Raw genomic sequence first — 27,270 nt, forward strand, 5'->3', positions numbered from 1 at the left:
AAGAACATAAAATCAGCTTCTATTTGGGCTTCCAAGAAAATTAAAGCTTTTCCCAAAATTTCATTTTTACTGCTTATAATTTATTATAAAATTTATATGCTCTCTATCTCACTGTTGAAGTGACTGGGCAGCTTTCAATATGATAAGTATAATACTCATTCCCATCTTGCACCAAATCATGGTTTGCATAAACCACAAATTGGTTGTATGGATGCTAAATGATGATCTGTGAAACATAGTGGCTAGAATCCACTTCCATCAGCAAGCAAATGACACTGTGGTTAGCAGGATGGCTCAGTCAACATTTAGTAACCCATACAGTAAATTGTTATCACTATTTACGATATTTCGTTTGCTCTCTCTCCACATTAGCTTGAAAAATAATTTCTCAACTTCAACGAAAACATCCTTGGCATAGGAAAGGGGAGTAGTACGTCTAGTCCCCCCCCCGAATTTAACTTTTTCAGATTCTCCCTTTCTTGCCGTCGCCTCCGCACCTTCTATCGGAGGCAGCGGGATGCAGAAAGGGAGACAGCTCGTCCGATTGTGGATCCCCTCGCCTGGAGCTGAGAAGGAAAACGAGATGGGAGGAGCTTGAAGCCTCTGAGATACAGCAAGATACCCAATGCAGTAAAAGCTCTCGACGCGAGCGGAAGCCGGCGGCACACAATGCAGCACTGAGGCGGTGGCGAGGAGGCGCCTCTCCCGCTAGCAGCAGCAGCAGCAGCAGCCTGGCCGTAGGAGCGCCCTTCTTCTCCCTCTCGCAAATCGCCTTGTGATCCTCGCTTCTCGCGGGCAGCTCACCTTCCTCTCCCGCCACTTCTCCCAAGAGGCAGCCATGCACATCGCGACTCCTCTGCTCTCCTTGATGTTCTGGACCGTCGGAATGCGCTCGGAAGCTCGCTGCGGCCGCTCAGGTAAGACCCTCCTTACCTTCGCCCGGCGGCGGCCACTGGGAAAGGGCTGTCGCTGTTTGCTGGACCTGCTGGGGAAGAGCTCGCCTTGCCAGGAGCTCGTCTTCGAGGTTAGGTGACTCTCGGCGCTGCAGTGTGCAGCATCCCAGGCGCCGGCCCGGGAGAGAGGAACCAGGGTTAGCTGTGTGCTGTGCGCGCATGTGGGAAAGAAGCTCATGGCAAATATCGCACACGTACACACACTATATGTATGTAAGATGGAGTTGGCCTTTGCTTTCTGTCTCCGAAGTGGAAAGCAACTGCCTCATTATGCACCCGCGCCCAGTTACCGAGGGTCGTCGTTATGAACCGAACCCTTCCTGCTGGAATTGGTTGACCGCTACCGTCTCCCCTCCCCTCCCCACCCCCAGGAGACACCTTGTTGACTGAGATGGAGAGAAAGGCTGCGGATCGCTTCAGGGAAAAACAGAAGAGCGTCCCTTTTCGGCTCCTCTATAGTGCCAGTGAAGGCAACGAAACTCCTCACGACCTGCTCGACACTCGCATCGGCCATAGCTCTGTTGGGAAGCAGGTAAGCGACGCCAGCGGCGGAGTAGGCAGCTAGAGGCCCGCCTGCTCTGAGGGATTTTTCTGTTGCTCGGAGACGGGCGCTTGGGAGGCGGCGGCGCCGCCGGCGGACTCTTCCAAAACGCGACTCCGCGCCTGATGCGCCATGCATAGAAATTGCAACACGCGGGGAGGGAATGTAGCCATTTATTCACAGCGATCCGAGGTCAGCCCCCCCCCCCCAAAGCCAGGTGTTGTTGTCTGGATGAATTGAGACTGCACTGTCAAGCCCCCTCTTCCGGAAGCCCTGCTGCAATCTTGGGGTTAGGAATACTAGAGTCTCCATGTATCTGGAGAAATGCATTTAATGGGGATATTTTTTTAAAATCACGATTGAACTTTGGAATTTCATGGCAGAAATGCTATTGGGAAAGAATAAACCTTCAGATGAGAGAGTTGTTGAACTTGAATGTATGTGTGTGTGTGAGAGAGCCTGTTTGTGTCTCTTGTGGAAATGTGACTACCTATACAGAAATATGCATTTTCAGCAAGATGGAGTTGGATTTGGCAGCAATATACATTTGTTCTACCTAAAAGCAATCCTGGAAGACCTCTGGGTGCTCATTGAAAGCTTTCTCAAGTGCCTCCAATCAATGGTTGGCAATGCCTTTCCTAACTTCCAGACAGGATGTTCTGTAAGAGCATTAAACTTCTACAGAAATCTGTGTTTCTTTGAATTACAGAGGCATCTATGATCTCATTTTGAATATAAAATGCTTATGTTTTCCTCTCATCTGGAATGTATTTGAGAGCTTCGTTTTTAAGAGAGTTTAAAAGAAGATTTTGATACTCAGAAACCTATTTGAAACCAACTTTTTAATTATTCAATCTTCAGTCCTTTATACATTTAACTCAAAGAAGTATCCTTGAATTAAATGCAATTTTTTTTGAATAGGCCCACATAATATTGTGTGGTTTTAAGTTTGCAATTCTAAATACTTTTGAAAAATAATCAACCCCGCTGAATAACTATTTCATTCTAAGTTTACATAGGATTACACTGAAAGTTAAACTGAATGATTTTAAAATCAAAGGGAAAGAGTGCCTCAGTGTGTGTGTGCACACACTGTACACAGTTGTAAAATGTGATCCAAGGAAAAGATGCAACTGCGCTAAGAAGGTTGCTATATGAGAAACACTGTGAATATTGCACAGGCCTAGAATTTATACTATCAAAGTAAGTCTAAAAAATTAATTCAAGTTTTTTTTTTGGTTAGAATTAGTTCAGATTTAGTTTGCAATAGACAAGTGTACATGACATACGTCTATTTACAGGACTTATAGGCCCATCAGTGATGCTTCTAACCAGAGTAGTTTATAAGCTCTTGTAAAATTAAATAAAATAAATCAGGAGAACAAAGAGCAGAATAACACTTTGAAATGTGTCCTCTAACTCTAAATTAATCAAAAAGACTTTGAAGTAAAAATATTAATTAGAACTTGTAAGCCCTGTGCATTTGCAGATTTAGTATGTTTCATCCAGGTCATTGTAAGTGCAGAGTGCAGGACCCATAACTGAAACTTGAAGCAGTCCATTCCAGTTTGATGTGGACATATTGATAAGCATGTTCTGAGTAAAATTTTTGAACTAGTGGTAGATCTATCAAATAAAATTGCTATTCTTGCGTACTTTGACAAATATTTTGCTGTACAGTAGTTAAGATATATAATTTCCATATAATTTTTCCAATTATTTTCATAATTCAGTAATTTAAGTTAATATTCACAACATAAGCTAGGCAGCAGCACGTAATGGTGATGGTATGTGAGAAAGAGCCTAAGAAATGGGGCAAAGAAATGCTGCCTGGGGAATGGCAGATAAGAGAGGACATAACCTACAGGGATTATATAATAAGTGGAGAAAGAAGGTGAGGATGGATCCTTCTTAATTTCTCACACTGTAAAAGAGACTAGAGGAGACTGTCAGAGTAGCCTTACAGTAAAATAGAGTAGCTCATCTCGTTCTGTTTCCTCTTGGTTTATCTGGAAAGGCTGGCATCAGTCTTGCAATCTCATAATCTCTTCTGAAAGGAGTTTTAGGAATCCTCAAGGAATTCCACTATCTGTTGAAGATCCAATTGCTATGTTGTTGCAATGCCAGCAGCAAGTGAATGCACAGATGACCAATTTGCAGACTGCCATGATACAACTGTACAGCTGGCAGAATTTGTCTCAACCTGCGGCAGTTCAACAGATGGTAGCTTAGTTAATATTCTTGTGTTCCCATGGGAGCTTGAACCTGGAGAGGTGACCAGAGTCAAATCTGGGCATTCACTGCTCAATATAAAATGTTTATGGCCAGTGGAGTTTCCCACATTGCACCAAAGTGACTTTTGTATTGAGTTTGCTGAAGGAGACAGCAACTATGGGCTATGTCCCCAATTATCTGACTATTCCTTAGGCAGAATCTCTTCTTTTTTTCAAGTTCTTTCTCACATGCCATCACACAACTTTCAAAAAAAGCTAAACAGGTCAGGTCTAGTGTGTACCTGCATGGAAAATGAGACCATATGCTAGATGGGAAAGTAAAAAAAAAAAAAAAATGGATAAAAGTAGTAACTCACTCTCTCTCATCTCTATACTCCGTCTCTCTCTCTCTCTCTCCCTCCTCCCCCCCCCTCTCTCTCACACACACATTCCTATGGCTGCCTTCTCACATGAAAGTAAAACCTATTGTTGCCAAGAAAATAATATGAACACCTTCATGTATTCATCTGGAGCCAAATCTGCTGTCATGAACAAATCCAAAGATGACACAGTGAAATCCAGTCAAGTCCAGTTCTTTATTTGCTTACACCTACTCAATAGATTCTTACCAGATTAAAACTATAACCCTCTACCCTAATAGAGGTTAGTCTCTCCAACCTTAGAGCTTTTGAGGTGTGACTACCCTGAACTTATTCCTCCCTCCCCAGTCAAGCTTGGGACTGTACAGTTCTTTAATTTGAGATTCTTTCTGGAATGTACTACCTCCTCCCTGGGAAATTGCACTGCTCTTGTGGGAATTACCCCTCCCCCCTTCTCCAGGTGCACATTCCATTACATCAGCTTTCTGTAACCAGATGTGTTCTATGTATATTGAGACTGTAATTCCCAGAATTCTCAGGGATTATTTGTATGAGAGAAATTGTATTACAATTTACTGTTGTAGTATAATTTATAGTGTACAATGCAACTTGTATTAATGCAAAATAATCTGTATTCCCAACACCATAGAGAGTATAACACTGAGAAAGCAGATCTATCGTATTGGGAAAAGCTGTTTTAAATAGCCCCTGATTAAGGTTAACCACAATTTATTACTCCAAGTCATGTGGCAAAGTTTAAAGCAAAGTTCCCATCTCATTCTTGGCTATGTTCAGTAAAAAGAACAGGGAGAAACCCAGAAAGACAAGATGCATTTTGGCTTGCTCATGTAATGCTAAATCAGGGTTTGGCAACTTCTTCTAACTCTTGAGTGACATTGTAAAAAAAAAATTGCTAACAATTACAAGATTGCGACAACTTTCATGAGGCTAACAAAATTTCACGGAATTCCAGTAATTAATAAAAGGAAGTATCTGCAATTTCTAGGCATTCTGGTGCTGATCAGCATGTTATGCTATGGAAACTCATGATCCATGGGCACTCCTTGCAACCCTGGTAATGTCAGTGAACAGTTATAATTCCTGCAGATTGTTGTTGGAAATAATAACATAGGACTCACCAGTCATAATGCTTTTAATTCCTTTTTAAACTTTGATTTAATACAGCACAAAATCTACCCCTTTTGAGATACCAGATTTCATTCCCCTTTCCCTACTTTTTAAAGAAAACAGAGGGAAAATATAGCTCCTGAGCACAAAAGAACTACTTGCCCTTAATATAATTGAATTTGATACATCACTAATGTAAAGCCCAAGTAAATGGATATCCTAAAATGGGTGTTGATATTTGCTCTTGCATTTACAGTGGATGTACATGGGGAGGTATTTATGCAGTTCAGATATTTATTAACCATTATACTGCTGACTACTGAAATCTTTATAATCTTTATAATACTTGTAATGAAACAATTATGCCAGAAATATTAAAACAGCGTGCTTTAAAAGCTTACTTTAAAATGTAGTTTTAATGCATTTTAAAAAGTCAACAGAGTTGTTAGGACCTTCATTTCTGCAGAAAGCTTAATCCAAAGGTCTTGGAATAAGTTAAGGAGAAAATTTGACTTCAAGTAGTCTAAGACAAATCTGTACTGCACCATCTCACTGGATCTGGATGCTTATGATGACTTCCTAATTCATGAATTTAGTGGGAATCTCACCGTGACAAATACAGTATAATGCACTTTCATTTTCTTGTAGCATGTGGCTATAGAAGGTAGGCTAGTTTCCCGTCTTTTTATGTAGAAAAGTATTTATGGTTTACTGAGATTAATTTATCTTAAGGACCTCTTTCTGTTTCTTCCCCATCCTACCCTGGGAAGTAGTCATACTTCAGTTTCTCAGCACTGCTGGTCATTTGAGGACTGAAGGGATATGAGTGTCACTGGAGGACTGACAAATTTTAACATGTGCATTATGTCACTTATAGAGTTGTATATGACTTTGGAAAGGAAAGGTCAGAATGTGTGCCATGTTGCAGTTCACATTTTATCAGTTTCCCATCATCACTTTGTACTGGCTCCATATATACAGGGTGAAGAGGTGTCCACAAACTGGGGTCAAAAACTTTCACACAATGATTATTAAGATGCTATTGAAGTATCATAGACTCTGATAGAACCATTGTGGACATCATCTTGACTTTTTTGATCATACCATGTGGATATCCCTAACAAGAAGATGAAAAAGTTACCCTGGAGGAGTTGCAAATAAGCTTTTAAAAATTGCAAAAAACCTGCACTTATTTTAGCCCTTATTTTATTCCAAGTAAGTTGCTAAAAATTGTTGTTTTGCTGCTGAATTTTACTGTTGTGATCCTGCAGTCCTATAGATGCCATCAAAATCAGGTTGGGAGATTGTATAAATCTGTCTTAGATTATTTAGGGAAGCCTGCAGTTTCTCAGACAAGTTTTTCAAGCATCATAAGTAACAAAGAAGGAGAAAGCAATGGAAAACTAGACATTTTAAATCAGTTTATTCTCAGTTTAAATATTCAGCCTAGAATAATGGTTTTTCTGTTTCCTGTGCAATTTATTCCATTTTTCTGTATTTTTAAAAAAACATTTTAGGGAAATTTTTACTGTTTTAAATAATTTGATAATTCATCCAAAGAATATTAGTTACAATATTGGGCATACTAGATACATTATAACTATGCATTCAAAAGCTATCTTACAATTTAATCAATATAATCATCATTCATTTTGCTTCCATTTGATTGCCTTAATTAATTTTGAAAAGAACATTGCAGTTGATGTTTTTCCAGTGGGTTTGGGTTGCCTAGAGGAGGATCAAGGTGAAAAACTGAAACAGGCTGATGCTTAGGCCTGAATGATCGAGAAGTGCTCTATATTTAGCTGCTTGGTATTTCCATTAGGAAACAGCAAATTTTTGTTAAGAAACTGGAAAGAGATTGGAGTAGAGCAGCATTTTTGCTGCAGAGATAACAGATGGAAGAGTTTATTCTCCAATTCCTTGGCACCATTTCAACTTTGTGTGATAGCTTCAAAATGCAGGTGCAAATATTCACTTTACCTGTCAGAGAGAATGTCATGTATTAGCCAGTGCTTTGGGTGTGCATCTGTCTTCTTGACCATATGCAAGCATTAAATGCTTAAAATTGATGGTCATATTCCACTGTATGCAATAAGGTTCTTGCCCAGTTGAAGACCTTTTGACTGATTGCTTCTATGTTTTCTAATTACATTGCAGTTAAGTAAATGTAGCCCAGTGTTTTGAAACAAATTGAATGTATGTGTTCTAACTAATATTGGGTCAGAAAATGTGAGATGGTGCTTTTTAGCTGCACATGTTTATAATATTAAGAATAATAATTCTTTAAAAATATTATAGTCTTGATCATTATCATTTCACAAAGCATTGTAATGTAATGGTTAAGGGGTTGGATTAGGAGCAGAGACATTCAGGTTCTCATCCATCCTCAGTCATGGAGGTTCCTGGAGTATCTTGGGAACCAATCATTCTCTCTCCATCCAACCCTTCTCATAGGGTTATTGTTTCAAGGAAATATGGAAGGATGGAGCACCACAGAGGGTATTTCAATTTCCTGAACAAAATGTAGGATATGAATCTAATACTTTATTAAGTGACTGATTCTTTTGTTTTATATGACCACCTATCTTGAAACAATAATTCTGGGCAGCTGGTTGAATACATAAATATAAATGACAAATAACAAAAAGCAAAAAACTACCAGCAGCAAAGGAACTGAGGATAAACCTATCAACAGTGAATTAACAACACCTCCTGGGCCAACTAATCTCTTGACCATCATATCTGGGAGAACCACCAATCTTAAAACCTTTCCAGTAGAGAAAAGGCCAGTAGAGATGGGGGAAATCTAATTTCAGATGGTATGCTCTTCAAAAGAATAGGTGCCACATCAGAAAATAAAATAAATTCTAATTGCTGCTTATGTGGAAATATAAAAGCAAATGGGTTCCCTATATCGTAAAATGAAATTTAACCTGAAAAAAGGTACATTGAATTGAGGGCAAGATATTTTAAATCATAAAAAATCTTAAATAGAAAATAAATTGGGAGTTGTAACTATCTGGAAACTTTGATGTACTCTGTTTACCTTGTGAACTGTCACTTCTTTATAGTTCTTCATTAAAGATTCTTTAATGTTTGCTGCTTGGATTAAAAGTGGGCTAAAGAAATGAGATAAGATACATACCGTTTTTTCCGGTGTATAAGACAACTTGCTAAACCATGAAAATCTTCTCAAAAGTTGGGGGTCGTCTTATATGCCCAGTCATCTTATACGCCGAAAAATATGGTAGTTGGAATTTTGATAAATAATTCAGAGATACGTAGCCCAAGAATTTAAAACTGTGTGATACAATTTGTTACTCTAATGGAAAAAGTTACTTATGTTTCATACATATTTGTTAGAAAAAGTTCATATATGTAACTATAGACCCCATCTGTTAATAACAGCCAAATAATATTGCCTTGCTTCATCTCTATACAGGTAGTCCTCAATTTACAACAATTCATTTAGTGACTGTTTGAAGTTACAATGGCACTGAAAAGAGAGACTTTTTTTACGACCATTGCAGCATCCCCATAGCCATGTGATCAAAATTCAGACACTTGGCAACTGACTCATATTTATGGCTTATTTAGGACTTTATGAAGATTCCAGGTTCATGTGATTATCTTTTGTGACCTTCTGACAAGCAGGGTAAATGGGGAAGCCAGATTCACTTAACAACTGTGTTACTAATATAACAGCTGAAAGAATTCACTTAAGTACTGTGACAAAAAAATGTCATAAAATAGGGCAAAATTCACCTAACAGCTGTCTCACTTAGCAACAAAAATTTTGGGTTCAGTTGTGGTTGTAAGCCGAGAACCATCTGTATTGTGAATCTTGAAATTGTAAGAAAAAAATTATTCTTTTATGAAAGCAAGTTCTCTTAAGTTATTCAAACTTTTCTGCCTTCTAGTAATGAATTCTAGCAAGGAGTAGTGTGTACTTCAAAGTGGTATATGCATCACCAACATTTTACTTTGAAATGGACCATCTATTCATTTATGACTATATGTGCTGTATTTCAACTTAAAACTCATTTCAGTTTAAAGTGAAGAACATGATAATTTTACACTCTATTTTAATCTTTCAGTAGAAAGCAGGTTTAAAGTCAGCAAGTTGAAATACTGCTGGAGACTTTTTATTTAGGAAGGCATAGTAATTATAGTTTGATTCCAGAGATTTTTTTTTTTTAGTGGCAACTCTCTACTTTTCTCATTTTCTCTTAGTTGGTGACTATGTCTGCTTTTTGTCATGTTTTTATCAATTCCCTAAAGTCTGAAGATAACTATGGAAGGTCCCATAGTGAAATGGAAGTCTGATTTGTCTAGAACAGTGGTTCTCAACCTTTTTAATGCCGCGACCCCCAACCGGTCGTACGTCAAGGACTACTCAACCGGTCGTAAGTCGAGGATTACTCAACTGGTGCAGCACCGTTTGCAGAATGGGACTTTTGGCAGGCTCAGCAGGGCAGAGACAGCCTGGACAAGTCTATTCTATTGGCTTTCAAAAGCCAATAGAATAAAAGGGAGTAGCACAGCTAAGGAAAAGGGGGGAAAAATGGCGGACTGCGTTGTTTGGCGACCCCCGTGAAATGGTCGTTTGACCCCAAATGGGGTCCCGACCCACAGGTTGAGAACCACTGGTCTAGAACTTTTTGATCCATGTCTACATTTCAAAAATAATTATTCTGGAAGAAATGCAGAGTTAGGGCCAAAACAAAAATTCTGCATAAAATTATGTTATGCAGAATATGCATAACAGTCAAGAAATATATGTCCATCCAGATGACTCACAGTCCTTTCTCCAAAGCATACTTAATCCTTAAACTCGATGAGGCTACCACAGCCAGCTCATGCAATGAAAGGCTCAGTCTGGCAAAATGATAATTTTATGGACCGTTGGTTATATGCAATAGTCATGGCACCTTGGTTTTTCTGATAAAGGATAATTTAAAAATATAAAGTAGACTTGGTCTAACTCCATGGATTCATTCATGTTGGATTCTAAAGATATGAAAATACCACTCTTTAAATTAATTAAAATCTTAGTATTATGTTAGTTTTAACACTGATTAAAATCTCAGTATTAATCATGTCAAGATTGAAACCAGTATGATCAGAGTTTGAACTTTCGGGCCATCATGTTGACTTTACTGATGACATCCTATGGAGACCTGCATGATAATATAATAAATGTATAATTTATTTTAATTTTCTCTGAGTCTCATGTGGCTATTTTGGAGTGGAAAATTAAGGAGCTGGGGATGTTAGCACTTGCAGTCTTTATGTCAGTGGCAACTGAATATCAAAGCAACAAAGTCCAAATGAACAAAAATGTATGATTAAATCTGCTATGCAATAAAGGCAATTATTTATTAAATGAGTGGCAATTTTATATTGAAGACATGTTGAAAAAGGTTCAGGAATTATACGATCAAGAAGGATATTGGATTGGATTAAAAATAAGTAATGTGGTTTTGGCATTGATCTGTATGTTCTTCAGAGAATGAAAGTTGTTCTGACCAGTGTATTTAAAAACATCTCCCTTCTGTCATGTTACAAAGGCTTTAGAGCAGCGTTTCTCAACGTTTGTGTGACGGCGACCCCCGTCACACAAACGCTATGCGCATGCGCAGCGTGCATGGGGGGGGCGTGCGCGGCACGCATGCACGGCGCCCCCATGTGCGGTGCGCATGCGCAGCATGCCCCATGCGCGGCGCGCATGTGTGCCGCCGCCCCCGGAGGGGACAAATTGGCAGATCGCCGCCTTTGGCGACCCCCGAAAAGTGGTTGATCGACCCCAAATGGGGTTGCGACCCATAGGTTGAGAACCGCTGCTTTAGAGAGCCAGAAATGGTGTTCTTGTTTAAAATCAAATCCACTTATTTGCAAGCTTAATACAATTCTTACCTAATGAAACCCTTTATCATAAAGTTAGTTTAGGGCAGGAAACTAGTTTCTTACATGTGTCAATAAATCTGCAGACTAATTTTTATTAGCATAAGAATTCCTTCCTATGTATATTATTTTAAAATAGTGTACATATCCACATACAAGTATTGTCACATCTATGGATCAAACTTCATATATTATTAAGGAATAACAATGTCCAGCTGTTTATTAGCTTGGCATTCCTTACAATAACCCCATAGAATTATGTAATCCATAAGCTGCCACATTTGCTATATGATTTCAAATTCAGTAAGGATGGACCAGTTTTTCCAGGACGAGCTCATCATAGCCTTCTTTGACTATCTCCACAAATATTGAATTTCTTTCCAATACTGGATATGATCTATGGATAGATCAAATAAAATGGAAAGGATACAGTAATACACATTGCAAATATAGCAGAGCGTAATTTATAATGTGTCACAAAGGTACTGATTCTAAATTACTTCTCCACAATTTTGATATATAGAGAACAGGAGAGATAACCATGACTTAGCAGTTGGTAGTGCAGTATGCAATATCTATCTATCTATCTATCCATCCATCCATCCATCCATCCATCCATCCATCCATCCATCTATTAATCTATCCATCCATCCATCCATCGATCCATCCATCCATCCATTTACCTTTCTCACTGGAGGTAACTCTGGGCAGCAGACAATAAATGGGTAAAATCTCATATAAAAATATAGATATTAAAATATATAAAAACCACAACAACAATATTATAAAAACAGATACAATGTAGAATATTCATATGCTACTCTTCTTTGGATCAGCAGCAGTACTATATTTAGCTATGGAGAACATGTTGGGGTTGGATGAAGACTATCAGGTCAGATAATGGGGGTCTCTGTAGTCATTGTAAAACTAATAAAAATGTAAATATAAATGTCTTGCCAAGTTTTGACATTATCAAATCTTAATTAAACTTCTTTCCTCACTTTAAAATACCGTAAATGCCGGCGTATAAGGCGACTTCCGCGAGCGCTGAAATCGGCGCCAAAGACGGGGGTCGTCTTATACGCCGAGTCATCTGATACGCCGGAAATACTGGTAGTTTCCGGCGTATAAGACGACGTTCTAGGAATGTGGCCCGGCTATAAAGACGGGGGTCGTCTTATACGCCGGGTCGCCTTGTACGCCGGCATTTACGGTAAATGTCATTGCTGCTGTCAGCTCTTCAGTTGTGTCCGACCCCTGGTCACTCTATGGATCAGCACTCTCCATACCCTCCTGTCCCACACCGCCTCTTTCAAATCCACCATGGTCATCGTAGTGTTGTCCTTTATAGTGTCCAATCAGTGGGTACTGGGGTGGTTGACTTTTCAAGTGAATCAACTCTCACAACATGACCAAAATATGACAGTCTCTGTTTGGCAATCTTGGCTTCAAGTGATATTTTTGGGGAGATTCTTTGTTTGTTATTTTTGCTGTCCATATGAGTGTAATAGTCGCCTCCAGCACCACAGTTCAAAGGCAACCACTCTAGTCCTAGCTGCCTTTTTCAGAGCAAGTTTTGCAGCCATAAGTACAATTGAAAAAAATATTTTGTTATCATATGCATTTGGTTACGAGGCTGTTGTCTTTACTCTTCCAGAAGTTATTCATGCCAGATATTGCAGTTCTTCCAAGTGCTATACGACTTCTGATCTCAGGACTGCAGTCGCCACTTTTTTGGGTTGATTTTAGAGCCCAGGAAGATGAATTCCTTTACTGTTTTGTCAATCTGCCTTCTGGCCTATATGTTGTCTGCAGTTGTTGTTATCTTTGTTTTCTTCATGTTAAGCTGTGGTTAAAATTTTTCACTTTCATCTTTGACTCTCAAGATTAGCCACTCCAGATTCTCCTTGTTTTCTGCGAGCATTGTTGCACATTGGAGGTTGTTGATATTCTTACACCGATTTTAATCCCAATGGTAGATTCATCCAAATGGGCATTTCTCATAACAGTTTCTGTGTACATGTTGAACAGTATAGGTGACAGGATATAATCTTGCCAAGTGCTTTTCCAATTCTAAACCATTTTGTGTCTCCATATTCCATTCTTACAGTGGCTGCTTGATCAGAGTACAATGACTGAATGAGCTGGAAGTGGTGTTTTGATATTCCAGATCTTTGATGCAACTCCAGAGCTTGACATGGTCGAAGGCTTTTATATGGTCAATGAAGCAGAGATCTTTTTGGTATTGGTATTCCTTTGCTTTTTCCATTACCCAACTTAGATTGGCAATATGATCACATGTTCCTCTTCCTCTCCAAAAATCTGCTTTTACACCAGGTAGTTTTCTATTTGCAGTTGGATTCAAATATTGCTGGATTATCTTCAAGAGAATTTTACTCACATGTGGTATCAAGGCCACATTCGGTGGTTGTAACAATATTTCATATCACTTTTCTTTAGTATTGGGAAAAATGTTGACCTTTTCTATTCTTTTGCCACTTCCTTACTTGTTGGTGATGCAGTTCCTACTCATCAAGTCCTCTGACCATAGCCTTTCTTGGCATGGAAGACTTCTTTACATAAGTGAAATACTCTGTTGTATGACCTCCCATTGCTGCTTCCTCCTATTTCTTACATTGTTCAGCCCAGTACTTTATCTTTTCTTGCCTCTCTCTGGAACTTTGCACTTAGTCTTCACATTTCTTCCTGTCTTCCTTGCATCACCAATGACTTTTGCTTTCCTTCTCTTTTCTGCAGTCTCTATTGTACCTGGAAAAACTGTATTTCAGGAAGAAGGCATCTCATCCATTCCATTATTTGTATTTGAAATGTTCAGATGGATAGATGTTTCATTTAGGACAGTAGACCTAATTACTTAAAACATTCCATGAAGAGTTACTTTATTATTTTTGGTTTCCCACATACTTCTCCTTGCTGGCCATTGATTTCACATGGAGAAAAACATAACACCAGTGCTTTTTTTGTTAAAAAAAAAAAAAGGTACCGGAACTCATACAAGTCATACAACCTGCCTTGCCTACCCTACAAGGTTCCATCCAAAAAAGGTGCCGGAACTCCATTCTGGGCGTTCTATGACAAAAAAAAAAGCCCTGCATAACACTAACATGGATGCAGTGAGGAGAAGCTGGTTTTATAGAGTCCTAAAATAACCTTCTGTCCTTGGGGATCTCAGTGTCTTAAAAAGGCATTGTTGTGCAAAAGTACTTTAATATGACCTTGAGTCTTTGCCTCTTCATTATAAAATTATATTTTTGGAAACTTAAAAAAAGATTGTTCATCTGAATTAGTTGACCTGAATTCTTATGTTTAAAACAAAAACAAATAAAACCCCCTTCAAGAAAAAGCAATGCAGTATTTAGATTGGCAGTATACATGAATGTAAAGTTCAATATTAATGAAACAAGGTTTTGTTTTTTATTAATAGAGCTGCTGTTTGCCATACAGTTGGACACACATATGGAATTGAAGAGTTCCATATGGCAGCCATCATTGTGTGTGGAGTCTTTGATGTATAGTGATTAACTATGTTTGGCTTGGTTTGCTTTTAATGTTACCGTATTTGCTGTGGAGATAAATTGTCTATGGTAACAGTTCCAAAATTGCTTAGATCAAGTGGTGAGTGGTTGCATACGTAACAGTCACCATGTGATGACTGCCACTATATGGGAAATGACATTTGCATGGTGACTGTGACTTGCACACATATCCCTTAATAATGACCAAACTTATAATTAAAAAAACGTATTACAGTACAGTACCAGGTTTAAACCATAGTTTGCTAGGGAATTAATTATTTTCAGAATTCAAGAATTATGTGGGAATGCTGGTTATGAAAAAAGAATTATACATGATTTGGGTTCTAGAAAATAACTGACCGAGCATGCAGAGGAAGAAGTTTTGAAGGAGGACAGGTATATTTGTCATAGGGTTTATTTTCTTATTTCTTCCATTCTTTTTCTCTCACCTGCATTGTGCAACAGTAGAAGACTTGACATTTCCATGTGGGATGAATGGATATCATATGTCCTTTGTTACTCAACAAATAACTGGTTTCAGGAGGTTGTTTCTGACTCTTGCTAAAACCAAATTTCACACTACTTTGCTTCCGCCAATGTTGTGTAATAAGATTGTTTTGGATGTGACAAGCTTCATTACTAAATGTGCTGAGATACAAACCTTGAACTTTTTCCTAGAAGCCAGATGGATAAAATAGCTTGTATTTTAATTATTTTATTCTTGTAGTTACTGTTGTTTTTATATATTTGGACATGGATGGAAATAGATCAATGTCTGATTGTGTGACGGTTAATTTTCAGTTGTGTGGGTTGAAGATTTGGACAAACTCTATCACATATGAGTCTGCCAGAGTGGGCTATAAATCTAGACCTCAGAATTGAATAATAGATTCTTCAGCAATGGAAAAGGCATTATTATCTTCATATGAAGAATTTTAATTATTAAAAATAATAGAAATACTGTACTTTACTTGCTAATTTTGGGCAAAATATTTTGGGGAATACAGGGGTTTATTAAGTGATTCACTGTGGAATTATTCTAATTATTTAGATACATTTTAATTTAGTCTCTGACCTACTTTGGGACAGAGGCTGCTTCAGTTATTCTGGTGGATGACATGAATTGGGAAATTGAATCCTCTGCTAGATCTCTCCTATTAACAATATACCTGCTTGAAAGACACAGTATTGTGTGATGCCAGCCTTTTCTGGAAGAATGGTTTCAGAAGATAGAGTTAGGAGAACTATGTTTAACAACACAACCAAAGTTGTGCCACCGTTTATGCTTTATATTATGTTATATTATATTATAATAAATTTTGGAAAAAATCAACTGGTGTAATGATTAGGATATTATTTCTATTCATTTATTTATTTACCAAATTTATATAGCTTCCCATCTCACCAAAAGTGAGTGTGGGCACTGTCCAACAATAAGATAAAAACAATGCATTTGCCCATAAAATTTACCTACCCATCCAAATTATCTCATAGGATTATTATGAAGTGGAAAAAAATCACCAGAAATATATATATCATCTTTATTCATCTCTTGTCTTAGCAACTATATGGATTTTTTTACCATTGTTCAGAGATTGTTTTAAAATAAAGTGAGCTATGGTAGTTAACTAGTTAAATAATTAATTGATGTAACTGCTTATCTCACAGTAGAGACTCTAGATCAGAGCAACCGGTTCCGTGGAGAAAGGTTTTTCCGTGGACTGGAGGGTGTGTGATTTTGTGTGCTGCCTGCATCCCACAGATGGGGCTTTGCTTATCTGTGTGGACCAATTGCTGGCATGCCGTGGTCCGGTACCGGTCCATGGACTGGGGGTTGGGGACCTCTGCTCTAGATGGTTTAAAATGTTTTTTTAAAAAATACAAGCGCATTATATATGAAATGTAAAAAACAGCCAAGAAGATAGAGCAATTTAAACCAATAACAGGTATATCACAGAATTCAATTAACATTCTTTTTAATATAATTTTATTTAAAAAAATTAAAAGGAAGATAAAAACTAATACAAACTAATATAAAACACGAAAAAAAAAGAAAGTAGAGGGCTAAAAGTCCAGAAAATGTTAGAAAGTTAAAGAGAAAAGAAAGAAAAAAAGATACAAAGAAGTGCCTTCCCATCTTCTTTACAGCAGCTAGAAGTATAATTAAAAATTTAATCTCAGATTATTAATAAAATATTAAAAATAATGTAATATTTTCAGATATTTTAATATTTTCAGATATTTTAATAAACATATGGATAAGAAAGGAATTGATTTTTCTGGAAATAATTTTAAGTGAGAAAAATAGTTAAGAATGCTTTTTATCAGTGAAGGAACCTGGTTAGCATACTCAACCTGAGTAAGCTGGACCTTACCTCAGTTATTAGACACTAGTATAGATATGGTGCTTCCAAATATCTTGGATGTCAGTGCAGCCTGGTCAGCTGCCCAGCATGAGGGAACTATAGTGCGAAACATTTCAAGGACAATTGATTGCCTAGCCCAGTTTCTAGTAGTTATGATATGGAATAGGACTCAGAGACCATGGTTTAGTCTAACCTTGGAAACTCACAGGATGACTTTGGTTTAACTGCATTATTTCAGCCCAGCCTATTTCAAGAACTGGTCAGCTGGTCTGTTCGCTGGAATTTTTCTGGAACCAATTTCAGTCGCACTGTAGCTTTTTAAAGGTTTGGATCTAGTTATTTGAGGAATAATACATATGCTCATATTACAGTTGGTCCTCACTTAATGACTACTCATTCGGTGTCCATTCGAACCTGCAATGATGCTGAACAAATAGCACTTATAAACTGGTCCTCGAAGTTCCAGCCATTGCAGGGCACACCTGCAGTCATATTATCATGATCCAAGTGCTTAGAGTCTAGCTTGCAATGACAATGTCATGGATCCCTGTGGTCACACAGTCACTATTTGTGATTTTCTTTGCTCGTTTCCTACAATTGTGTGCACTTTGAGATTTTTCCAACTCTTCTACAACTCCCTGAAAAGACAAGAAGGCTGATGGGCATGAAGGAGAGAGGATTATTGGCAGTGAGATTTGTTGTTTGTATTAACTTTTTCCAGTGTAAAATGTAAAGGAAAGTCTGACAGTTATAAGACTTGTGCTAAATAATTTTCTATTTAATTATCAGGATTCAGGGCACTAATTTAGTACTCACAATAAAGGTCATGTTCTGATCCAGTCCTGGATGGTACTGACATTGGATAATTTTTATTAGGATAACAATATGATGTATACAGATTGTGATCGCTTTGATCTGAGAAAAATAATATTTTTAAAATAAAAAAGGAACAAATTGGAATGCTCATTTCTTAAAGTGCTACTAAAATTAATAATTGGAAACAAATGGATATCTTCTTGGAAATCTCCCTGGCCAGATTGAATGGCATTAGAATTGAAATAATAATGGCTAAGAATTTGAACAATTTTTCCTAATTGTGAGCCAGATGATCCAAGTAATAAAAACGTATTATGCCACTGCACTACTCTTAATTACTGATGTTTCTAAAACAATGACAGAGCAAACATTAAATCTCATGTTACAAAGAAACACACACACTCCCCTTTGAAAAATTATGGAATCAATTCTGCTTCTTAAGAAATAAATACCTTAATCAATTTCTGGGCATTAGCTCAGGCAGTACGAATGTAACTTTCAAGATTTATAGGTATCTGAAATAGATTTCAGTTCTTTAATGTTGCTCTTAAATCTATGTTATCATCAGTTTGACACATTTTACTTTAGCTCAGTTCCTAGCAAAGCCTAAAGTGACATTATTAGTCATTACAGACATGTAACAACAACTGTACCATATAAAGGGCTTCCTGGTTTTTGTGATAATTTCTTCCCTTTCAATAGAAAGAAAATGAAGATAGTGCCAATTTTTAGCATGTATTTTCATACTACTTGAAAACTGTATGATATGAGAAATTTGTGAAAAACAAATTAAAAATGGGAATCTGATTGCAATAACAAGTCTACTGGCTTAAGACTAACCTCTAATTGTTTTTTCCACGGAGTTTTAATCATTATTAACTATTACGTGATTGTCTTAATATGAAATAGCATGCAGAGGTCTTGGGAGCATAACTGAAATATTTATATGATTATTTGGAATGCTAAAAATGTAGGTATTTGTGGTTTCAGTACATGGGTTATAGCAGTGGTGGCGAACCTATAGCACGTGTGCCAGAGGCGGCACTCGGAGCCCTCTCCGTGGGCACATGTGCTGTTGCCCAGCTTTGCCTCCCCCCCCGCGACCCCCTCCTCATCAGCAGACCCCTGGAGGAGAATCGCTCCTGAACGTGGCCCATGCAGAGCAGTGCAGCCAAGGACATGGCAACCAGGCAAGTGTAGACAAGACTCTGCCCTCACGCTCCATCGCAACAGTTGATGCTGTGGGGCTAGGAGGTGGCCCAGGGCTGGGGGCAGTTTTGGGGCACTCAGTCTCTAAAAGGTTCGCCATCACTGGGTTAAAGAAATATTTGAGCTCTCAAGTTTTTCAAAGTATTGGCAAAAAGATATCTTGAGATTTTGGCAAAGCATAGAAGAAGCTTGTTAATTGGAGTGGTTAATTGCCATCCTTCAGCTGATACCAAACTGCTGAAAATTTCATCTGTTGGATATGAGAAGACATTCAGATAAGTATTCACTTTACAAATGCAGGACTGTTTGTGTTATGTACATTTAAGGCATGTAGCCATACAAAATCTGATGTTGTATTTGAGATTCCTGATAATCAGATAATCAGTCAACTATCTAGAATTCTTAAGCTCCAAACCAACAGTCTTCAGGCATGTAACTCCCATGGTGAGGATTAATGAGAATAATCCTTTTTTCTCCACCCACCTATATCAGGAGCAGGCAGTGAAGTGCTCACCGATAGCATTATGCCCACAGATGCCTCCTGGAGTTTAATTCATATTCCCTGTTCTACCTGGTTTTTAGACTTCTTTCATTTAACAATGCTGGAGAGTTGGTGTGTAGTAAAGGGCCAGCCTCTACTGTTATCTTTATTTAGGAAAATGCCTCTGGGCCACCTGTGGACTCTCTAGGCATTCTTAGAAAATAATTTTATAAAATGACGGGTTGTAGACCAGGGTAGAACAAAAATATTCTGGGAATTTGTGATCCTGGAGAGTTAAAAGGAAGTGGGGAACAGTTTCTCTTTCTGGTAATTGTTTTGGTTATGGGCAGCAGAGTACCATATCTATTTTATAATACGTATGTGCACTTCACCCCATTGGCTGCATATGGTTGATGGTTGATCTCCATTTTTCATCCTCTAATGAAAATATTTATATTTAGGCATATAGGAATAGAAAATCCTAAATCTTAAATCTAAATTTTAGTCTAAGTCCTAGCCTTGAATTGTTTTGATCTTTGAATGTGTGGAATCAATGTTCTGGAGGACATTAATTATTTGTATAGAAAAACAATATTTTACACTATTGATCTGCTACAGTTGTATTTTTGTTTAATCAACAACATTTTTGCTGGTTTAGATGGGTAACCTTTTGCCATAACATGGAAGAGATTCCAAGGTAAACTGTTTGCCATTTTTATATCTCACCCTTCCTCCAAGGAATTCAGCATAATAAAGATAGTGTGCTCCCATTCATAAATGATAATGATGATGATGATAATAATAATAATAATAATAATAATAATAATAATAATAATTTGTGCAAAAATCGATGGCACAATGGAAGACACAGTTGCAGATCAATGGTGAAAAGCTGGGAGAGGTTAATATCAAGAGAGGAATATTTCAAGGAGATTCATTATCACCATTACTATGTGTTATTGCACTGTTTCCTCTGTCAACAATACTGAATAACTCAGGACATGGCTATCAAACATCAAAAACATCTGCCAGACTATCCCACCTCCTTTATATGGATGATCTGAAGCTGTATGGAAAAACATCATCTTAAATAGAATCGCTGCTCAACACTGTCCGTATATATAGCCAAGATATTGTAATGGAGTTTGGCTTGGACAAATGTGCCACACTTACTATCAAACAAGGAAAAATAATGAAAACTGAAGGAATCAAGATGCCCCACGAAAATAACATTAAGAGTCTGGATGAGGAAGAGTACTACAAATACTTGTGTATCCTTCAAGCTGACAACATCAAGCACACTGAAGTCAAGAAAAAGATTAGAGGTGAATACATCAAGAGAGTGAAGAAGATCTTAAAGTCCAAACTCAATGGAGGAAATACCATACAGGCAATCAACACCTGGGCAATCCCAGTCATTAGGTACACAGCTGGAATAGTGGACTGGACTCAAGCAGAACTAAAAGCAATGGATAGGCAGACCAGAAAAATAATGACAATGAATCACGCCCTTCATCCACGCAGTGACATTGATAGACTTTATCTACCAAGGCAAATAGGTGGGCGTGGAATGCTATAAGTACATCAGATGGTTGAAGAAAAAAAAAAAAAAAAAGAAAAAAATGGCTTTGGAAGAATATCTGAAGAACAATGATGAAGATGCACTGAAATTAGTATATCAGGAAGGCTTACTGACTACTGGAGAGACCAAACTGGCCTACAAGAAAGACCAATGAAGAACAGAATAGAGGCATGGGAAGACAAAGCACTACATGGCCAATACATGAAAAAAATAGCTGGGAAAGCAGATAATAATAAAAACTGGCAATGGCTAAGAGAAGGAAAATTGAAGAAAGAGACCGAGGGACTAATTCTGGCTGCACAAGACCAAACCTTAAGGACAAATGCATACAAAGTCAAAATTGAGAAGACAGCAACAGACAGTAAGTGCCGCCTATGCAAAGAAGCTGAAGAAACAGTGGACCACTTGGTAAGCTGTTGCAAGAAGATTGCACAAACTGATTACAAGCAGCGGCATGACAAAGTACAACAATGGTGCATTGGAAGATCTGCAAAAAATATCATTTGCCTGTAAGCAAAAACTGTGGGATCATAAAATAGAGAAAGTCATAGAAAATGATAAAATTAAACTGCTCTGGGACTTCAGAATTCAAACAGACAAGCACCTGCAACATAACACCCCAGACTTAACATTGTCGATAAGAAAGACAAAAAAGTCTGGATAGTGGACGTGGCAGTGCCTGGAGATAGCAGAATAGAAGAGAAAGAACTGGAGAAGATAACAAAATACAAAGACCTACAAATAGAAATAGAAAGACTGTGGCAAAAGCAAGCAAGGGTAGTACCAATAGTCATAGGCTCCTTGGGCGCAATCCCAAAACAACTGGAGCACCACTTGAACACCATTGGCATTGACAAATTTTCTATTAGTCAATTTCAAAAGGCGGCCTTATTAGGAACTGCTTCCATCCTGCGACGATACCTGTAATACCATCAAACATCTACATCTGCCTATCCCAGGTCCTGGGTAAGGACTCGATAGGTAGACAAAATGCCAAATCCAGTCTGAACATCTGGCTGACTGTGCGATGATTGATAATAATATAGAGTTGGAAGGGACCTTAGAGATCACTAGTCCAGCCCCCTGCTCACGCAAGAAATCCTATACCATTTCAGACAAAATGGCTGTTCAGTCTTTTCTTAAAAACTTCCAGTGTTGGAGCATTCACAGATTCTGGAGGCAGATTGTTCCACTGATTAATTGTTCTGACTGTCAGGAAATTTCGCCTTAGTTCTATGTTGCTCCTCTCCTTGATTAGTTTCCATCCATTGCTTCTTGTCTTGCCTTCAGGTGCTTTGGATAATAGCTTGACTCCCTCTTCTTTGTGCAACCCCTAAGATATTAGAACACTGTTGTCCTGTCATCCCTAGTCCTTCTCTTCACTAAACTAAACATATCCAATTCCAGCAAGCGTTCCTTATATGTTTTAGCTTCCAGTTCCCTGATCATCTTTGTTGCTCTTCTCTGTACTCTTTCTAGAATCTCAACATCTTTTTTAAATCATAGTGACCAAAACTGGATGCAGTATTCCAAGTGTGGCCTTACCAAGGCATTGGTATTAACATGTCATGTGAATAATCATGTTCCAAGACAGGTTAATCTAGAGTCACACAATCAGCTCTATTAATACTCTTCAGTCTGCTTTCTACTTATGTTATTTTTTCATATGTTCAATTACAAACTGTTCTGCTTTCTGTAACTTATTCATTTCTAACTGTGCAAGTTTATTTAAATTGTGTACAGATACTTCTCTTCCAGCCTGCCCATTAGGGTCGAAGGTCAAGGTGCCTCAAGTAATGACCAGCATCCCTGCTTTCCCCAATTAGTTAGGGCACTAAGCGCTAGCTCACTTACCTCAGTCCTCCCATGGCCACCACCATGCCATGCTTCCCACCCTTTGGGTGCCTTGCATACCAGCCCTTACCAGTGAGAAATAATAGACCCTTCTCTCAGTCACTTGCACTCTGGTCATGTCTGAACTGTTGCAATGTGCTTTATATGGACTACTCTTGAAAAATATCCAGAAGCTTCTGCTGATACAAAATATGGCTGTACGAGCAATTTTGGGCACCCCACAGATGGACACCACTAACACTTCCACTGTGCAAGCTGCACTGGGTGTTGTTTTGCTTTTAAGTATAATTCAAGTTGTTGAATTTAAAATCCCCCATGGCTTGGGGCCAAGTTACCTGCAGAACTCATTACATCAGCCCACCCTACTTGATGTGGCAGGAAAATTATGTTATAGATGCCATCAGTTAAAGAATTTTGACTGGCAGGATCCAGAAAGACATTTTACCTAATGCCTTTGCCCTTTGAAATATCCTTCCTGCAGAGGTGAGGCAAACCCAATTCTCCTGATCTTTTAGAAGAGTTTGAAAGCTGATTCTGCTAACTTGCTTAGAGCTCATAGGACAGTATGCATCTTGGAATTAGCTAGCTCCTTGAAGGCCCTCTCCCCACCTTTTTAGCTTTAATTGTTCTACTCTTGTTTTACCTTCTCCTATTGAAATATATTTATTTTTTATATTGTTAATTGTACAATGCACAGAGTCATTCTATGAGTGAGATGGTGGTCTCTAAATTTGATGTATAAAAATAAAACGATTGATAGATAACATTCTGTTCTGTGCGTTGGTAAGGCATTGAGACGAGGCATGAGTAACAACAGTTGCTTCTTTATTTAATCTTCAACAGAACAACACAAAATGGCGCGGATCCCTTTTATACCCCCTTACAGGGAGCAACATCAACCAATCAATGCAACGTATTTTTCCTGCCTTGCGCATGCGCCATAGGCTAGAGACAGCCTGTCTGGCCTGGGCAGCCACGTGGTCTGTCCGGGTCTCTCTGCAGCTTCCTGCACCTGCTGTGTCAATCACAGCCCCAGACATAACAGATAAATAGTTAGATAGATAGATAGATAGATAGATAGATAGATAGATAGATAGATAGATAGATAGATAGATAAGATAGAATCCCTTGCATTTCAACTGATTGCAGCCTATCTACCATGTTCATCTGTCAATAATAATTTCAATTTTAATTGTAGATTAATATATAAAATAACTTCAGTATTCTTTTTAAAACCTGCAAATATAAATTCTTCACCAAGTATTTCTTAAACATGAAATACTTAACATCTTTTTTTCTTATTTCTGTTTTTTGTAAACAAATTATATCTTGCTTCAAATTTCTCAAAGAGTGGAAATAGTTTGTCTTTTGAGGATCATTTGCTCCATTTACATTCTATGTTAGAAATTTATAATCCATTTTCAAGAGAAAAATTGATTAAAGTCCTTAGCTGCAGCTTCCAAAGTAAAATCCCTTTTCTCAATGTCTTTAGTTAATTGTGGTCCTATGAATCTTTATAAGCAATCTCCATAAAAGTTTGATCCAGCTCATCCTTAACATTTTCCCATAAAGCCTTTAGCTTTTTGAAAGATACTCAGTCTGTATCTTTATTGCTGGAAATTAAAAACTATTGCCTCCAACTTTTCCCAGTGAAATGGAATTCTTTTTGCTTCAAAATGTCTGTTAGGAAGAAATAATATTTCCTCTTATGCATGATCATAATAGGAGTCTTCTTCAAAACAGTTACATCAATGTTATCACTCTTCAGTCTTGCCTCATAGTGACATTGATCCCTTGTATTTTCCTCAGAAAATATGCCAAAACATCTCTTGATGTTTGTTTCATTACAGCAAAACATGAATTCATGGGGAAACACCTTGTTCAACCTTTTCTTCATCCTTTCCTCTTTACAAGTCAATAACTCAGTAAAGTTTTTTTCATATATTTGCAGAAGAATTTCTAGGAATCACTCTGAACCACAGACAAAATTCCTTTTCTCTGAGTTCCCACATAGTCAAATTATCCAAACTTTAATTCCAAGTCCCTTCCCCCCCTAAAAAGTCAATCCTGTCATTCACTTGCTTAATTACCCTAAGTTCCAATATCTCAGGGGTTACCACAAAGAAGTCAAGCTATTCTCCAAAGCATCTGAAGAAGCAATGGATGGAAACTAATCAAAGAGAGAAGCAACCTAGAACTAAGGAGAAATTTCCTGATGGTTAGAACAATTAACCAGTGGAACAACCTGCCTCCAGAAGTGGTGAATGCTCCAACACTGGAAGTTTTTAAGAAGAGACTGGACAGCCGTTTGTCTGAAATGGTATAGGGTTTCCTGCCTGAGCAGGGGGTTGGACTAGAAGACCACCAAGATCACTTCCAACTCTATTGCTGCTGCTGCTGCTGCTGCTGCTGTTGTTGTTACCCCTGAAATCTTATTCAAACTTTTTTCAAATTTAGCTTCTAGAGATTGTGTCAGTCTTGTACTCAAATAATCAAACATTGCTTTCATAAGGTTCAGTGGGATTGTAGGATACAATTTGGATCCAACCCAGATTGGATCCTGTAACATTATCTTGGGACACATATTTTTGTTTTCAATGGATTGGTTCATCTCCAGAACCTTATTTGGTACCTTTATGTATAGTCATGGTTTATAGCACACTCTGTTGGTAAAAGATAAAATAGTAGCTCTTAATTGAAAAAATGAAGTCCTTTGTTTATAGATCCAGCCAGTTGGCAAGGTAGATTTAAAAAAAGTACAAAGACAGGCTATAATCCCATAGCATAGATTTATTAAGGAATACATTTTCAAGTTCCATTTTGTAAAAAATAAAATTAATTCTTTCTATTTAAATGCTTTTAGTCTCTTTTGTTTCCAAGTTTTTGCAAGTCAAGGAGTTACTAATAAAAATTTCCAATATTCAATTTAAATGGAGCTCCAGAAATAATAATAAAAAAAGTCTCCATAGAGAATTACTTTATTCAAAAGCTTCAGCCTTAGTTTCAAAGATGTATAAATCTAAAAAGTGATTTAGAAATAACAGAATAACAGAGTTGGGAGGAACCTTGAATGTCTTTTAGTCCAATTCCTGTCTGTTCCTATGTTGCAGTTATGCAAGGTCTTTGCTTAACAAGCTGCATAGTCCTTGAGTTATAATGACAACTGGGATTGCTGGTATTGTTATTGCTAAATGATGTAATCACATGACATCAGGCTTTACAACCGCATCACTTAGCAATGGAAATTCCAGCCCCAATTGCTACTGTAACCTAAGGTCTGCTTGTATTAAACAGAAATACAATATTGCTATGCCAATTTTACAGATTTCTTCACTTTCCAAATTGGCTTCTGTAACATGTTCTACATAAGGCTGTCCTTGAAAAGTACTCAAAACTTTCAGCTGGGCCAAAATTGGTGGCACTGGCAACTCTATCTCTCCTTAGTAGGATGACACTGTTCCATGAGCCACATTGATTACCAGTTTGCTTCCAAGTCCAATTGAAACTGCAGGTTTTGTCCTTTAAAATTTTAACATAGCAGGGGCCAGGTTATTTGAGGTACAGGCTTTCCCCAATGATATCTACCTGTCCCATCAGGTTCAGAAGGAGAGGCACGTCATGTCACTCCTAAGAGACAAGACTTTTCTGCAGCGGCATCTGCCCATTTTCATTCCCCACCCCAGGTGAAGTTAACCCTTATGACCTTCTAGAAATCCCTTAAAATGTGTTTTTTCCCAACAGGCCTGGGAATTTCCTGGCAACATAAAATCTTTGTGCTCAGTGCATCATATATAACATTCCTATGCATTCCTTCTTATGATCTTGATTTTATGAATATTTAATATTTTAATATGATCTTGTAGAATTTTTAATTTTTTTAATGTAGTTTTGCAGAACGTTTTATTTTATGTCGCTTGGTGTGAAATGGACATCCATATAATTTTTTTAAAAAAATAAAAAAGCAAAAGCTCTAAAATTGTTAAAATATGTGGAAACCCACAATATGTATAATATGATACAGCTAGCTTTTTGTTTCCCTCTCTATAGAAACACCTTAGTTATGTAGCATTATATAGAACTTCTCTACTTATGGACTGATGCAGAATTTTGTTTTTTAGGATGAGTTTTTAGTTATAGTAACTAACCAATTGTAATTATTTTTATATTGCAGTCAACTCATATTGCTAGAGTCAGCTTCCAGGTTGATGCTTTTGGATCTTCTTTCATCCTAGATATAGAATTAAATCAGTAAGTATATAAATATATTCATTTTATTTGATTTTTAAGTATTAGATGAAGTTTTA

General features: G+C 37.7%; 1 protein-coding gene across 1 annotated transcript; it reads left to right on the top strand.

Annotated features, from left to right (window-relative positions):
* The first annotated feature begins 422 nt into the window (after nucleotides 1-422).
* Nucleotides 423-27,245, top strand: LOC120302745 (disintegrin and metalloproteinase domain-containing protein 22-like). Its single transcript, XM_039331618.1, has 3 exons — nucleotides 423-917; nucleotides 1,325-1,485; nucleotides 27,138-27,245. The coding sequence occupies exons 1-3, from the start codon at nucleotides 839-841 to the stop codon at nucleotides 27,216-27,218; spliced, it is 321 nt and encodes a 106-aa protein (XP_039187552.1). The 5' UTR covers nucleotides 423-838; the 3' UTR covers nucleotides 27,219-27,245.
* The last annotated feature ends 25 nt before the right edge of the window (nucleotides 27,246-27,270 follow it).

The sequence above is a fragment of the Crotalus tigris genome, unplaced genomic scaffold (assembly GCF_016545835.1).
Source record: "Crotalus tigris isolate CLP2741 ecotype Arizona unplaced genomic scaffold, ASM1654583v1 scf7180000024437.13266115, whole genome shotgun sequence".
Lineage (NCBI taxonomy): Eukaryota > Metazoa > Chordata > Lepidosauria > Squamata > Viperidae > Crotalus > Crotalus tigris.